The sequence below is a fragment of the Bubalus bubalis genome, chromosome 20 (genome assembly GCF_019923935.1).
Source record: "Bubalus bubalis isolate 160015118507 breed Murrah chromosome 20, NDDB_SH_1, whole genome shotgun sequence".
Classification (NCBI taxonomy): domain Eukaryota; kingdom Metazoa; phylum Chordata; class Mammalia; order Artiodactyla; family Bovidae; genus Bubalus; species Bubalus bubalis.
Window position 1 is genome coordinate 30,225,366 of NC_059176.1, and position 15,572 is coordinate 30,240,937.

The 15,572-nt window shown below is 37.9% G+C and overlaps 1 protein-coding gene across 4 annotated transcripts in view; it reads left to right on the forward strand.

Annotated features, from left to right (window-relative positions):
• PRKD1 (protein kinase D1) overlaps positions 1-15,572 on the forward strand; it is a 343,077-nt gene that overhangs the window by 280,781 nt on the left and 46,724 nt on the right. For all 4 annotated transcript variants that reach the window (XM_006063760.4, XM_006063761.4, XM_025271242.3 and 1 more), the window contains 6 exons: positions 3,916-4,126; positions 5,605-5,682; positions 7,502-7,706; positions 11,853-11,976; positions 13,464-13,541; positions 14,829-15,108. In XM_006063760.4, the coding sequence (XP_006063822.2) occupies positions 3,916-4,126; positions 5,605-5,682; positions 7,502-7,706; positions 11,853-11,976; positions 13,464-13,541; positions 14,829-15,108 (976 nt within the window). The remainder of the gene's footprint in view (positions 1-3,915; positions 4,127-5,604; positions 5,683-7,501; positions 7,707-11,852; positions 11,977-13,463; positions 13,542-14,828; positions 15,109-15,572) is intronic.

Consider the following 15,572-nt stretch of genomic DNA (forward strand, 5'->3'; position numbering starts at 1 on the left):
AACACTTTCACTTCACTTAATACAAATATACAAGTACATAAAAAATATTAAAATAAAGTAAGTTAATGAAGAAGTACAATGATACCATATCTCTTTACTTTGTATAATAATGCACAACATCCATGTACTGTGCTTAGTCGCTCCGTCGTGTCTCACTCGTTGCAACCGCATGGACTGTAGCCCACCAGGCTCCTCTGTCCATGGGCTTCTCCAGGTAAGAATACTGGAGTGGGTTGCCATGCCCTCTTCCAGGAGATCTTCCCAACCCAGGGATCAAACCCAGGGCTTCTGCATTGCAGGCAGTTTCTTCCATAAAAACTAGTTATTTAAGTCAGCATTACCCTTTGAATTGTTAAGTCTGCTTTCCTATTGAAATTATCTTAAAGTCCAAGCTAGTTTAATTTAGATCAATGAGATTTTTAAAACCATCCTCTATTTCTTTTACCTGTGGCGGATTCATTTTGATATTTGGCAAAACTAATACAGTTATGTAAAGTTTAAAAATAAAATAAAATTAAAAAATAAATAAATAAATAAAATTACTAACTTCTGAATTTTTGCCTACTCTGTAGCTTGATGCATCAAACAAAAAAAATATGGTGATGTGGATTTTTGGCATATATACCTTCAAATAAAATTTCACATAAAAATGGAAATTACAACTAGTAACTTTCTTAAAATGGTAACTGAATGTGAATTATTAATCAAAGTGTATCACTGATTCTGAAAACCCTTAGGAGCATTTTATTTGCTTTTATATTATTAGAAAGGATGATTGGCAGGATTCCAGAAATGATGGTTGTTAAACATTTATGTAACCAATGATATATAGATAAATATTATAAATATAAATTTATATTACAGGTCAATGGCCTTATAGGATCTTATTTTTATGTTTGTTTTACAATCTCTTATATATCAGTAAAGCTTTTTTCACACTTTGAAGAATGGATAAATATTTCAATAAGCATTTACAAAGTCATAAGATAGTAACCCAGCCTTCTTTTTTTGTCTTAGCTCTTAATTTTGCTGCATAACAGGGAAAAGCAGGTATAAATGTATATGTGTAAACTCTCAGAAACATAGAATACAGTTCAGTCTCCATTACATCAGTTACCACATGCATGCACCCTGTCTCATGATTTTATTTTTATTTTTTTTTCAATCATTTCCTTACATTTATTATTTTTTTTTAAATTTATTTTTAAACTTTACATAACTGTATTAGTTTTGCCAAATATCAAAATGAATCCGAAAACTTCACTTTTTCATTTAGAAATAGAGGCCACGTTGAAAATGACTGATTATATTTGGAACTGTAAGAAAAGGGAATCATGAGAATGTCTGGTTGTGTTGCTAGTTGATTTTGCTGCTGCTGCTGCTAAGTCGCTTCAGTCGTGTCCGACTCTGTGTGACCCCATAGACGGCAGCCCACCAGGCTCTCCCGTCCCTGGGATTCTCCAGGCAAGAACACTGGAGTGGGTTGCCATTTCCTTCTCCAATGCATGAAAGTGAAAAGTGAAAGTGAAGTCGCTCAGTCGTGTCTGATCCTCAGTGACCCCATGGACTGCAGCCTTCCAGGCTCCTCCATCCATGGGATTTTCTAGGCAAGAGTACTGGAGTGGGGTACCATTGCCTTCTCCAGTTGATTTTAAGATGTCATAAATGACCAGAGGACGCTTTGATAATGTTTTTAAAATCTTAAATTGCTGTTGTATCTTAAATGCTATTAATCTTCATTTTGACACTATAAATCTGCAGTTTATTGTTACTCAGTGCCAAGGACACATGTGGCTGTGTGAATCTCATCTTTGCCTGAATGTGTAGTACAGACTCGGCCACAAAATAACAGCCAGTTTCTTTTCCCTAAAATCATGTAAGGTTTTAACATTTCTTAGGTAATCCTGCCTTAAAGGTAATAAATGACTTCTCAGGAATAATTTTGGTTCTTGTAGTTTGTGGTAGTGTTTATGTGAATGTTAACATGTTGGGTGAGAACATTCAGCTTTATCTGATTGCCTCTTGCTCATCTAAGTGAATTTGCCCCATGGTATACTGAATAATCCAACATCAAACTGGCTTTGTCTACACATCTTAGAATTAAGTCTCTTAAGTTAAGAAAAATAACTGAAAAGTCATTTGGTCAACTTTTCATACGATTTTCCAAATTTGAGAACATTGTAAGTCTGCTAAGAAAGTGTGACAACAGATCAGCTTTTATTTTGAGTGGTGAAACTTTCCAACTGTGGAAAAATACCACTTTTCATTTTAGTACACTTAAAACTGGCCCATTGGATTGTTAAAACAGGAGCCAACCCAATGAACTTAATTATTTTCCAGTAAAATTAAATTCCACTGAAGGTATTTATTCAATATATTTATGATTCTGATTTGGCAAACCTTAGACTCAGTTTTAAAAGCTCCCATGATGTCTCTGTAAGAGTTGAGCCCTTCCAGAATAATTCTGCTTCATAGTTTTTTATGGAATTGAAGGTATAAATGTAACTGTAGACATAATATCCCTAAATAGAACCTCATTTCAAATTTCTTTTTATTGCAGCTAGTGAATCTGTAAATCAAAATTTTCCCATTTGATGCAGATAGACATTGAAAGGAATAGAAATTATATGTGTATGTGATTTGTTTCTCATCTTTTCAGTAATTACCCGAATTAGACATTAACTAAGTAAGGTGATAACACGAGGGCTCTAGAAGCAGACAAACGTAGATTCGTGTTTTGACTGTACTATGTACTAGCATTTGACCCCAAAATTAGATGCCTCAACTATAGATAACAAGGCCTGTCTTATAAGGTACCTAAAACAGTGATTATTCAGAGTTAATACTAAGTTAAAAGCTTAATAAATGAATTATATAATTATAATGACTATTAAAAAGTAATTCAGTTCTTTTATTCCAATGATTATTATTTCTGATGATTCCCAAGTATATTTCCATGATATCAAGAGATACCATGAAATTGTTCAAAAACACTGGAACACAGTTCATTTTAATTCATTTATTTTTTTAAATCTATATACTGAGCTGATGATGTAATTACAAAATGAGAAACAGGAGTGTACAGAGGTATAATTGTAACCAAAACATTAATAATCTTATATAATCTAGTAGTCACTGTTTCTCATTTTATAAATGATAGTATAAGTTTAACTCTACTTTTATATGGTTGAGGAATAATGTTAAATTCTGTATATTTTTTTATTGGAGAAAATCCAAAGAAACTATCGGCCCTTTTCAGATGAGGTACTGTATGGGACAGACTGGGGGGATTTGCTTTTCATTTATTAGCCTCCTGAATTTCTTACATTTTGTACCTATGAATCTTTAGTAAATGTCAGTGAAGTAGTATATGCAGTGAGATTTAGAACCATATTTTGGCTTGCTTTCAACTTTATATTTCTCCATTAAAACTAATGAAACTAAAAAGCTGAAAATTAAAGTCCCAGAAATCAGGTTCAAATATTCTGATCTCCAGTTCTGTTTTCAGATGTAAAAGCAAAGTACTCAAGTAAGACGTAAAGGGGAAATAAATTACATTAATAAACAGAAACATAGTTTTGGTTTATTTCTCTGACATTCTTAACAATCAGTCCACTAAATACAGTAGTAAAACAAAAAGCAATTTGAAAATACATAACTATATTATGCTGCGTCAGGGTCACTTGCATCTTACCATATCACTCTGGGAACATCTCTACCACCTGAACAGCTGGATGTGTTTTATTGGGAAAATGATTTTTCTCTCTGTGTCAGTTTTACTGCACTAGAGCCTTGGCTTAGTAATAATGTGAACCCTTTTGTCGAAAAATTAAATCAAAATGAAAATAAAAATACATAAACATATAAATCAGTCTTTTACAACTTATTGTCCTCTGTTGTCTTTCAAACGTATAGCAAAAGTCACCTTCTGAGTCCTTCATTGGTCGAGAGAAGAGGTCAAATTCCCAGTCGTACATTGGGCGACCCATCCAGCTCGACAAGATCTTGCTGTCCAAAGTTAAAGTGCCGCACACATTCGTCATCCACTCGTATACCCGGCCCACCGTGTGCCAGTACTGCAAGAAGCTTCTCAAGGGGCTCTTCAGGCAGGGCCTGCAGTGCAAAGGTAAGGATGACTTTGCCACCAGCCAACACTTGATCCTCATCCATTTGAAATTACTGTTTTCCTCATCACTTTTCTTTCTGGATGAATGCTTGGTTTTAATATTTTCTTCTAAAATCATTGTGATTACAACATCAGCACCAAATAAAACAGCCTTCAAGGCCTTCACCTCCTGCTCCTCTTCCACCTCCTCCTGACCGTTTCGGTGGAGCTAGCCCACTGAGATAATACATGACGGATGGATGGCTATAAAAACCTACCCCCGGGGAGCAGTGAAGCCCATGCTGGATCTTACCTAAGCCTCCTTCAGCCTCCCATTTGGACCGGGGAGCTCCTCAACCTCACTCGCCCTGCTTCTTGCACGCTACTGGACATGCTTATTCCAACATCTGTGGTGGTGCAAGCTCTGTGTAGACCTAAGGGGCCTCATTAGATTTGTGTTCACTACAGTACTCTCCCTGAAAGTGTGCTTGCTCTTACAATACCAGTATGCTAATAATACTTTTCCAAGGCTGATAGTGAAGCGTCTAGAGAAAGGGGTGTGTTTTCTGATTCACTCACAGGTCAGTATAGATGAATGGCTTACCCTTCCTTCCCCCACTGCCTCAGTGGCCTTCCCTGGCTCAACCTCACACTCCCCTAATGGCAGGATTCTGTCATTTGTCTGCTGTTTGCTACTCTGGCCTGGAGGGACCAGCCGGAACTTGGATGGTTAGCCTCATCTCAGGCAGGCTTCCTGACCGCCCTTGTTCCTTTGATGCTGATCCCAGGTTGATTCCTGTGAACAGTCCCTCCTCCCCTCACTAGGTACACATAGCTCTCCACCTTGTTCCTCTGGCTTTGATCCTAGCCTCCCTTCTGATCATCATCTAACCTTTCCCCTGTGTCCATACTTGTGGTGGCTGATAATGGCCTTTAAAGGTGTCCTAGTACTAATCCCCAGAACCTGTAAATGGTACCTTATATAGAAAGTGGGTCTCTGTGGATGTGATTAACTTAAGGCTTTTGAGATGGGAAGTTTAGCCTGGATTATCCAGGAGAGTTCAATGTAATCACAGCGTCTTTACCAGACAGAGACAGGGATATTTGACACAGAGGAAGACAAGGTGACATGACCACAGAAGCAAAGATTAGAGTGATGTGGCCACAAGCCAAGGAATGCCAGCCACCATCATAATCCAGTCATCAGGATTCTCCCCTGGAGCTTCTGGAGGAAGATTTTGGATTTCTATCTTCCAGACCTGTGTGAGAATAAATTTCTGTTGTTTTGAAAGTGAAAGTGTTAGTCTCAGTTGTATCTGACTCTCTGCAACCCCATGGACTGTAGCCCACCAGACTCCTTTGTCCATGGAATTCTCCAGGCAAGAATCCTGGAGTGGGTAGCAGTTCCCTTCTCCAGGGGATATTCCAGACCCAGGGATCCAACCCAGGTCTCCTGCATTTGTTGTTTAAGCCACCAAAAATAAAATCATTGTGATTAGATTGCAGATTCAACTGTCATAAACGCTGCGCACCAAAAGTGCCCAACAACTGCCTTGGCGAAGTGACCATTAACGGAGGTAGGTAGAAGGTCAGCCTTCTCTCCTCTTAAGGCATGTGTCATATAGGACTTGGTGGGATTTTCTTTACTTTTGTTTCCATTCAGATACTTGTGACCCAGTAAATTACAGCCTCTGTCCTACTTTACTGTAGAAAAGTACCCGTCATTGTATTATGATAAAGACCAGAGATTATCTGGATTTTTACATGGTGAACCACCTCATACTGAAAACCTGGATATCCAGGATTTCTTCCCCAACTCCCTTATTTTCTATACCTATCCTAGTTCATTCAGAAATGTAGAAATTGTTGTAATGTCTGCAAGTTATACCTATCGGTCTTTTCCTCCATCCTTTTTATTCCAAGCATTGAAACAGAAGTTAACTTTTATTCCCTGTTGGTCAAGGGAAGAATCACAGAAATTGACTGACCGGAAACAGTTACCTACTTTCTTCATCCATCCAGTTACTATTTTCATTGTGTGTGTACTTGTTAATATGCATCTTTAATAATAAAAAAAGGAAATTTAATTCAGCCAGTTAAAAGCTCCATATCCTTTTCTATATTGAGGAATATTCCTTTGGGAAGACTTTAATTGCATAGATTAAGTTTGAAGGAATCCTAAGAAAAATGCTGTGTTCTAAAGGAACAGCTCTCATTTTCTTCCCTGGTAGAATTCCTTATGGATTCTGAACAAAACATTTGACAGAGAGTCCCAGACTGACTTTACCCATAGATAGTAGACTGCATTAGACTTTCAGCCTGTTATCAGATTGTTGATTCCTCTGAGAAGAAAACTGGTGGTAACAGATGGGAGAAACTGGTTGAGTATTTCTGTGTTACTAAAATCCTGAAGAACAAGTGATTATCTGTCTTCTCCACTTTCTTCTCTAGAAGAAGAGAAAGCTCTCTAGGAAAACATTCCCATAGTAGTTTCTGGCTTTGCAGTGCTGCCAAAGATAAAAACTTGGCAGTCTTCCCAGTTTAAGTGGCATGTGGTATTGATTTTATTCAGGCCCAGGAAATGTCAACCTGTACTAGATAACTGGAACCAAGGGGAAACAGTATAGTTTTTGTTATATTGATTAATTTGAAATTGCGTTTTTCCATACAGTCTGAAAAATCTGGGAAAATGTGCGTTTTCCAAACTTGGCAGGCTATTTAAACCATCAGCCTTAAATAGGATCTAATCAGTCTTTTTTCTAATTTTAAAGTAAGAACTTTATATTAGTAAGTAATTATGCTACATTAGCATCAACAGCAGCAGCATCAACTGTATAATGGCAGGATTCAGTATTATTTCAAACATCAAATATTTGTTTGATAGTTATTTAAACACTGTTGCTTATGTGACCAACTTAATATATTGAAATTCATGATTTTAAAAGTTACTGAGTGGAGTATCAGGAGTCAGTGACATTCCGCGTTCTTGCATGTGAAAGTTTCCCACATCCTCCCACATATTTCTCTTTCCCACCAGGGTGCTGTGCTGCTGAAATAAAGATTAGTTTCCTCTTCACTGGTATCACTTTGCTTCCTAGCACTTTGTTTCTGTATCACCCTTGGCGTCCTTCCAAGGCTCCCCATGACGTATTTATGCTTCTAGGCTTAGGGGCCTAAAAAATGAGCATCTACTTGTAAAATTATATATTTATCCTCTCATAAATTCAGATACTTATGAGCTAAAGTTTAAAAGGAAAGTGAAAGAAAAGAAGAATTATTCACATGACTATATTTTTAGGGCTTCCAATTGATTTGTTTTAGGATTGCCTAACTTTCTCTTAAGTCTTGGCTCTAGGATACTAGGCTTATCTTCATGGGTGCAAAACAATTTTGTAGATTTGCTTAGCCCTGGGGCAGAGTCTGACATAGTCATGGAGGAAGGGAGCGATGACAATGACAGTGAAAGAAACAGTGGGCTCATGGATGACATGGAAGAGGCAATGGTCCAGGATGCTGAGATGGCGATGGCCGAGTGCCAGAATGACAGTGGGGAGATGCAGGATCCAGACCCGGACCACGAGGACTCCAACAGAACCATCAGGTGAGGGTGCTCTCCCCGGCTTGGTCAAACAGGCGAGCCCCAAGTGGTATTTACTTTTTAAAGCTCTTTGATATTTTAATCTATTATAGACAAAACTTAAAGTTGTGTTTACAGGCACACCTGGTTTTATTATTTTATTGCACATCACAGGTATTCCTTTTTTTTTTTTTTTTAACAAATTGAACCTCTGTAGCCACCTTGGATAGGGCACACCTATCAGTACCATTTTCCCAACAGCTTTTACTCACTTTGCATCTCTGTGTCACATTTTGGTAATTCTCTCAATATTTCACACATGTTCACTATTATTATGTTTGTTAGGGTGATCTATGTTTAGTAAACTTTGAGGTTACTGTTGTAATTGTTTGGGGGCACCACAAACCATGCCTATATAAGACAGTAAGCTTAATCAATAAACATTATATGTTATGACATCTCTACAAGCCAGCCATTTTCCTGTCTCTCTCCATCTCCTCAGGCCTCCCCATTTCCTGAGACACAACAGTATTGAAATTAAGCTAGTTAATAACCCTTCAGTTGCTTTTAAGTGTTCAAATGAAACATTCATGTGTCTCTCACTTTAAATCAAAAGCTGGAAATGATTAAGCTTAGTGAGGAAGGCATGTTGTAAGCTGAGATGGGTCAGAAGCTCAGCCTCTTGAAGTAAAACCATCAGCCAGGTTGTCGATGCAAAGTAAAAGTTCTTGATAGAATTAAAAGTGCTACTCCAGTAAACACATGAATGATAAGACAGCAAAACAGCACCGTTGCTGATGGAGATAGTTTAACCTTGATAGAAGTTCAGACCAACAGCAACATTCCCTTACAGCAAAACCTAATCCAGATCAAGGTCCTAACTCTTCAATTCTATGAACACTGAGCAATGTGGAAGATGCAGAAGAAGAGTTTGAAGCTATTAAAGATTGGATAAGCCATCGCCATAACATCAAAGTATGAAGTGAAGCATCAAGTGCTAATGTACAAACTGCAGCAAGTTACCAAAAACTCTAGCTAAGTTAATGAAGATAGCTACACATAGCATTTTCAGTACAGACAAAGCAGCCTTGTATTTGAAGCCAGTGTCATCTAAGACTTTCACAGCTAGAAGATGAACGCTTCAAAGGACAGGCTGGCATCAAAGCTTCAAAGGACAGGCTGACTCTGAAGCTGGTAACTTTAAGTTGAAGCCAGTGCTCATTTACCATTCTGAAGAATCTTACAACCCTTAATGATTATACCACATCCACTCTGCTTATGTTCTGTAAGTGTAACAACAAAGCCTGGATGACATTGCATCTGTTTATAGCATAGTTTACTGAATATTTTAAGTCCACCGTTGAAACTTATTGCTCAGGAAAAAAAAAATTCCTTTCAAAATGCTGCTGCTCATTTACGATGCACCTGGTCACCCAAGACCTCTGATGGAGATGGATGGTACGATTCTCGTTGTTTTCATGCCTTCTGACACAGAATCTGTTCTACAGCCCGTGGATCAAGGGCTAATTTTAACTTTTATTATTTTTAGAGATACATTTTGCAAGATTGCCATATAGATAGTGATTCTTCTGATAGATCTAGACAAAGTCAACTGAAAACCTGAAAAGGATTTACTCTTCAGATACCATTAAGAATATTCATGATTAATGAGAAGAGGTCAGAATATCAACATTAACAGGAGTTTGGAAGAAGTTGTTTCCAAACCTCATGGATGACTTTGAGTGGAGGAAGTAGCTGCTGATGTGGTGCAAATAACATGAGAACTGGAATTAGAAATGGAGCCTGAGACTGTGAGTGCAGTGTCATGATAAAACTTTAAGAGTTGAGCAGAGGAAGTGGTTTCTTGAGATGGAGTCTACTCCTGATGAAGATGCTGTGAAGATTGTTGACATGACAACAAAGGATTTAGAGTAATACTAGTACATGCATTTAATTTATAATGCAGTACAGAGTTTGAGTCCAATTTTGAAAGAAGTTCTGTGGGTAAAACACTATAAAACAGCATTGTGTGCTACAGGGAAATCATTTGTGAAAGGAAGCATCAGTTGATGTGGCAGGCTTTGCTGTTGTCCTGTTTTTAAAAATTGCCATAGTCACACCAGCTTTCAACAAACACCATCCTCATGGGTCAGCAGCCATCAACAATAAGGCAAGACTTTGCACCAGCAAAAAGACTGCATCTTGCCCAAAGGCTGAGATGATGGTTAGCCATTTTTAGCAATAAGCTAATCTTTAATTAAAGAATATATATGATTTTTTTAGGCATAGTGCTATATAGTACATTTAATAGACCACAGTATAGTGTAAACGTAACACATATACACTGGGAAACCAAAAAATTCATGTGACTTGCTTTTTTGCCATGTTTGTTTTATCTCTGTGGTCTGGAACCAAGCTGAACCATGTCCAAACTTTTCCTGTAATTTGTTTATAAATGAGCTGTGTACTGTAGAAGAAGCTCCTAAGTTTGGAGCTAGGCGGTTGGCATTCCCTTGGAGAAGTGTAGCTTGCATCCTTTCCTGGTATTGCCTCATTTTTTGACCCATTTTCTTTTGCATGTGAGGGTTACACATACTTGCAAACAGAAAATTTACTACTAAGTTAATATTTATTCAAAGCTTGTTGTGTGCAAATACATAGATCAGGGATCAACCTTAGCAGACACCATCTACTTTATAGTTGGCCTGCAATGTAGATAACATAGGTTTGATCCCTGGGTAGGGAAGATCCCCTGGAGGAGGAAATGGCAACCCACTCCAGTATTCTTGCCTGGAGAATTCCATGGACAGAGGAGCCTGGTGGGCCACAGCCCATGGGTCAGTAAGAGTCGGACACGACTGAGCCACTAACACTTTATTACAAGAATCACATTATGTCTGGACCTTACTGTTCTTGATTTTGTTGCAGAAGTGTGTGGAGTTTCATATTTGTGATTTGATTGTCTGTACTTTTGATTTGTAGATGATCCCCATTTTTTATATTAGTGATCAGCACACTGTAGCCAAATCAGTCTGTTGCCTGTTGCATTATAAAGTTTTATTGGAACATGCCGTGCCCATCCATAGCTATGGCTGTGGCTGCTTTTGCACTACAATGACAGAGTTAAGTATTCTGCGGAGCCTGAAATGTGTATTACCTGACTCTACAAAAATAGCTCCCAAATCTCTGATTTATAAAGTATATTCAAACTTTTATGTCCATTTTATAAGTGCCATATTCATTGGCACTTCATAACTAAAATTCATAACTAAAATTGTTCATGAGAGGAGAGCAATAAAATAATTGGATTTTATTTCATTTAATAACATGAGAAATATTTTTCAAATACTGGAAAATGCCTATGCCCCCACTTTCTTTTGAAAATGAACATTTCTTTAGTATCAAAATATTGGTGGCGTGTAATTGGTGGGTCAGTGGAGACACAGAGATAGAAAAGAAGGAGATGAAGGAGGGGCATAATTCCATGAGCGATAGTTATTTAAAAGACAGTTTGAACAGCAGATTCTAATTTTTGTGAAATTATTTAGAGAGAGACTGAAATTCACATTAACATATTACATCTAAATGATTAATATTGTGGCTATAATATTTATTAAGCAAATGATCATTCACGTGTGACTCTGAACTGTGGCCTCTGTACACTATGATAGTAATCTACCCAATGTTTACCCCAATACTGAGCACCAAGTGTTTAGTTCACCTGAAGACCTAGGTGCTTACTATTCTGCTCAGGGATTATTAAGATGTACATATAAAGCACCTCTCACTCTTCAGAGCAGAGTCTGAACCATGGTACTCTGACACTGTATGTATGTATGTGAAGTCGCTCAGTCGTGTCCGACTCTTTGCGACCCCATGGACTGTAGCCTACCAGGCTCCTCTGTCCATGGGATTTTCCAGGCAATAGAACTGGAGTGGATTGCCATTTCCTTCTCCAGGGGATCTTCCCAACCCAGGGATCGAACCCAGGTCTCCTGCATTGTAGACAGACGCTTTACCATCTGAACCACCAGGGAAGAATACCTTTCACTAAAAATGGGGTTTGAAATTTTCTTTTGCCTTTCACTTTGAAATAGCTGAAATTAGGCTTTAGGCAGGAAAAGAAGATCTGAATCTAAAAACATTTCTTTCTTATTTTCACTTTTCAAGTCCATCAACAAGCAACAACATCCCACTCATGAGAGTAGTACAGTCTGTCAAACACACGAAGAGGAAAAGCAGCACGGTGATGAAGGAAGGATGGATGGTCCACTACACCAGCAAGGATACGCTGGTAAGACCCACATAAAGCTCTTGTCTTGTCTTGTGAGCTTTAATCAGAGGAGCTTCTGGTGCTCTGTCAAGACTGTGGAGTATCTGGGTTAGCAGGAGCAAACCTTAGTGCAGGCAGGGTACAGGATCAGGGGAGAATATTCACAGTCTATGGGTATTCCATGTAGTTGAGCAAACAACTGAGTTAGAAAAGGCTGTAGACAGCAATCTCAGGGAAACAAAGTCATTTCCCTGTATTACTTGAGATGAACCCAAACAACTTGAGTGTCTACCTATCTTTTTATAGCAGCCTTGAAAACTTTCAGAATGCTCATCTGTGATTCAAAAAAATTTTGAGCACTGCATTTTAGGGAGAGAAAAAATGATAACTGTTATATACTTCTTAAATCCTTAAGTGTTCACTTAAAAATTGACCTATTCAGAAACATAGTAATCTTATATTTTATTAGATAAAAGACAGCACATTTAAAAGTTTTATTATACTCTGAGTTTCTCACTACTTCTTATTTTCCTAATAGTTGATGCATGAGGTTGTGCATGTATTGACATATGTTTCAATTAAACTAACTGACCTTTAGTAATAAGCTTCTTTCTCAGCTATTGGTAGTGTTTTCCTCATCACCTCCTAGCCATAGAATTCCTATCATTTCTTTAGGTAAATGGACACCTATAACCTAACAGCTGTGTCTAATCTCAACCTTCTCTTCCAGAGAGAGCTTTACATGACTTACTGTAGGACTCAACTGAATTCCATCCAGTCTTTCCTAGATGTGGTAAAATATTTGAAGCGTATTTAGTATATTTGACTGGTGTAAGACAGGTTGTAGAGGAGACCAAGAATAGTATTAGGACATTTTAGTCTGAAAAGAAGAAATACATGCATTCATACAGATACACAAGGACCTGATCACCAAATCATGGATGTTTAGATCTGCAGGAAGCTTAAGAGAAAGTCAGGCTATTGGTGCATTCCTCTAATGTTAGGTTGATGCCATGGAGTCAGCCTTGCCATCCTACTCAGCATTCTTTAGTTCTACTGTGCCATCTCTAATGGAAGCCAGAATGCCTGGCTGGATCAGCATGGCATGCCTTATGTTCTAAAACAATAGAATATAAATATTATGTTGCCCATTAAGCCCTTTTATTACAGCTATTAATCCACCTTTAGCTCTTCAAGCCATCAAATACTTTTTAAAATGGTGTTTTCTATTTATTCTACTTGCACTAAGTGCCAGGCACTGCTCTGGGTGCTAATACATCATCTCTTTTAATATTATAACTCAAATGTAGGTGCAGAAACTCACTATATACATTTGCTGAATAGACACCCTCTAGAGTCTTGAAATTGTTAGTCTTCCTCTTCCAAAGGCCGCACACTTTCCCCCATCAAATCTTATGCCCCAGTGGGAAAATGTTTTGATTATATCTGTCTTGGATTTTTTTTTTTTTTAAGTTTTTAAAAGATACTGTATCAAACTTCTGTTTCAGCGGAAGAGGCACTATTGGAGACTGGATAGCAAATGTATCACCCTCTTTCAAAATGACACAGGAAGCAGGTACTACAAGGTAAGGGCGACTCTTTCCTTGACTGAGGTCTCATGCCCCCTCTTGCTTTCTTGTGGGAATGTAGAGTATCAGAAATACAAAATTACACCCAACAAACGTGACTCTTCTGAAGCTTGCTCCCAGAGATATTTTTTTTTCTTCTCTGTAGTTTTTAGATTTGGGGGAAATCAGGTTGTGAGCTGATTAGTCATCTGTGAATTTCAAATTTCACTGTGGAATGCTTCTGGCCCCATGGGATGGTGGGGTAGGGGGAGGGGGAGAAGAAGCTTAACCATCTATTTTAGCAGGGATGTATGATTTAACTAGCAAGTTCAGGGTCACAGTAGATTAGTGAAAAGTGAATTCCTGAAGTCTGTTCTATCCAACTTTCTTTGTTTTGTTTTGCACTGGTAGTCCTGCAAATATGTCACCAGGGGTTAAGAAACATTGTATGACTCCTCCATATATTGCCAATATCATAAGGAGCACTTTCCGCTAGAAAAATAATTTGGCAGCTGTTTTCATTCTGTCTCTCTACATGAAATAATACAGATGTCACATAACATATCACCCAGTGAAACACAGTTCCAAAAGAAATTTAGAGTGAAAAAGTATATATTTGCTCCATCAAGAATAATGAATGCTCAGCAATAGTAGGTGTCGTTCTCCATGGCCCCTTTACACAGACCTAACAGAAAAAGGAAACCTCATTAACTTTTAAATTAAAAATTTGTTTTAAAAGTTATCATTTCTTAAAAGTTATTTAAAAGTTATTATTTCTTCTCCATCCTAAAAGACAATATGGTGATTAATTTTTTAAATATCAAAACTGTTGTAAAAGCAACTGCTTTTAAAACCACTCTCTGTGGTGTTCCTCGCTAAAACTGTTCATGTGGCTATATTATTATATTAACATCTATCAAGTCAAATTACATGATTCATTTTCAGTGCTTTAAAGAATAGTTGAAGTTTAAAAACAGCTGTGCATACCCAAATGCATTTCAAAAGGGTTGTGATTTTACCTCACAGTTATTAAAATTATCATTTATAGTCTAGGACTTAGATTTTGATGCAGGTTCAAAATTATTCATATTTATTCTTATTGCATGAACATACTAAAAAGCCACTTGAATTTTCTGGAAAAAGGAAATGATAATTTTATTTTTGTGTTTTTCTTAGTTATAGTCTGTGTTTTATGGAAATGATAGCTGATTGTAATGTCATTTCTTACATGTCCCTGGCATGAGTTTTATTTGAAAGTTTTATCCTTTTGATAAACTCCATTTAGTACACACTTTTTTTCCATAGGAAATACCTTTATCAGAAATTTTATCTCTGGAACCAGCAAAACCATCAGCTTTAATTCCCAGTGGGGCCAACCCTCACTGCTTTGAGATCACTACAGCAAACATCGTGTATTATGTGGGAGAAAATGTGGTCCACCCCTCCAGCCCGCCGCCAAACAGCAGTGTCCTCACCAGTGGCGTCGGCGCCGACGTGGCCAGGATGTGGGAGATGGCAATCCAGCACGCTCTCATGCCCGTCATACCCAAGGGCTCCTCTGTGGGCTCAGGAACCAGCGTGCACAGTGAGTCAGCTGGTTTCTGTCTGTCTTCGGAACAGGTGAAGAGAACCCCTTTAGGGACGTTTAGTTTATTGGAAGACCCTGATAGTGGGAAAAATCGATGGCAGGAGGAGAAGCGGGTGGTTGGTTAGCATCACCAACTCAGTGGACGTGTGTTTGAGAAAACTCTGGGAGATAGTAAAGGACAGGGAAGCCTGGTGTACTACAGTCCATGGATTCACAAAGAGTTGGACATGACTTAGTGACTGAACAAACAAAAAGGGGGGTTGGTCTCCAAATAAAAGCTTCTACATATACTAAGGTGTTTTATTTTATATTAAAAATTTGAACAGATGCATGTCAACCCAGTATATCCAATAATAGCAGAAACTTGGGCTATTGGTGATAAAAGAAGTAATCTCGTTGGTGATAAAAGAAGAAGTAATCTTGTCATCTCGAGCTTGACTGGAATGCCAGTTTTGCCATCT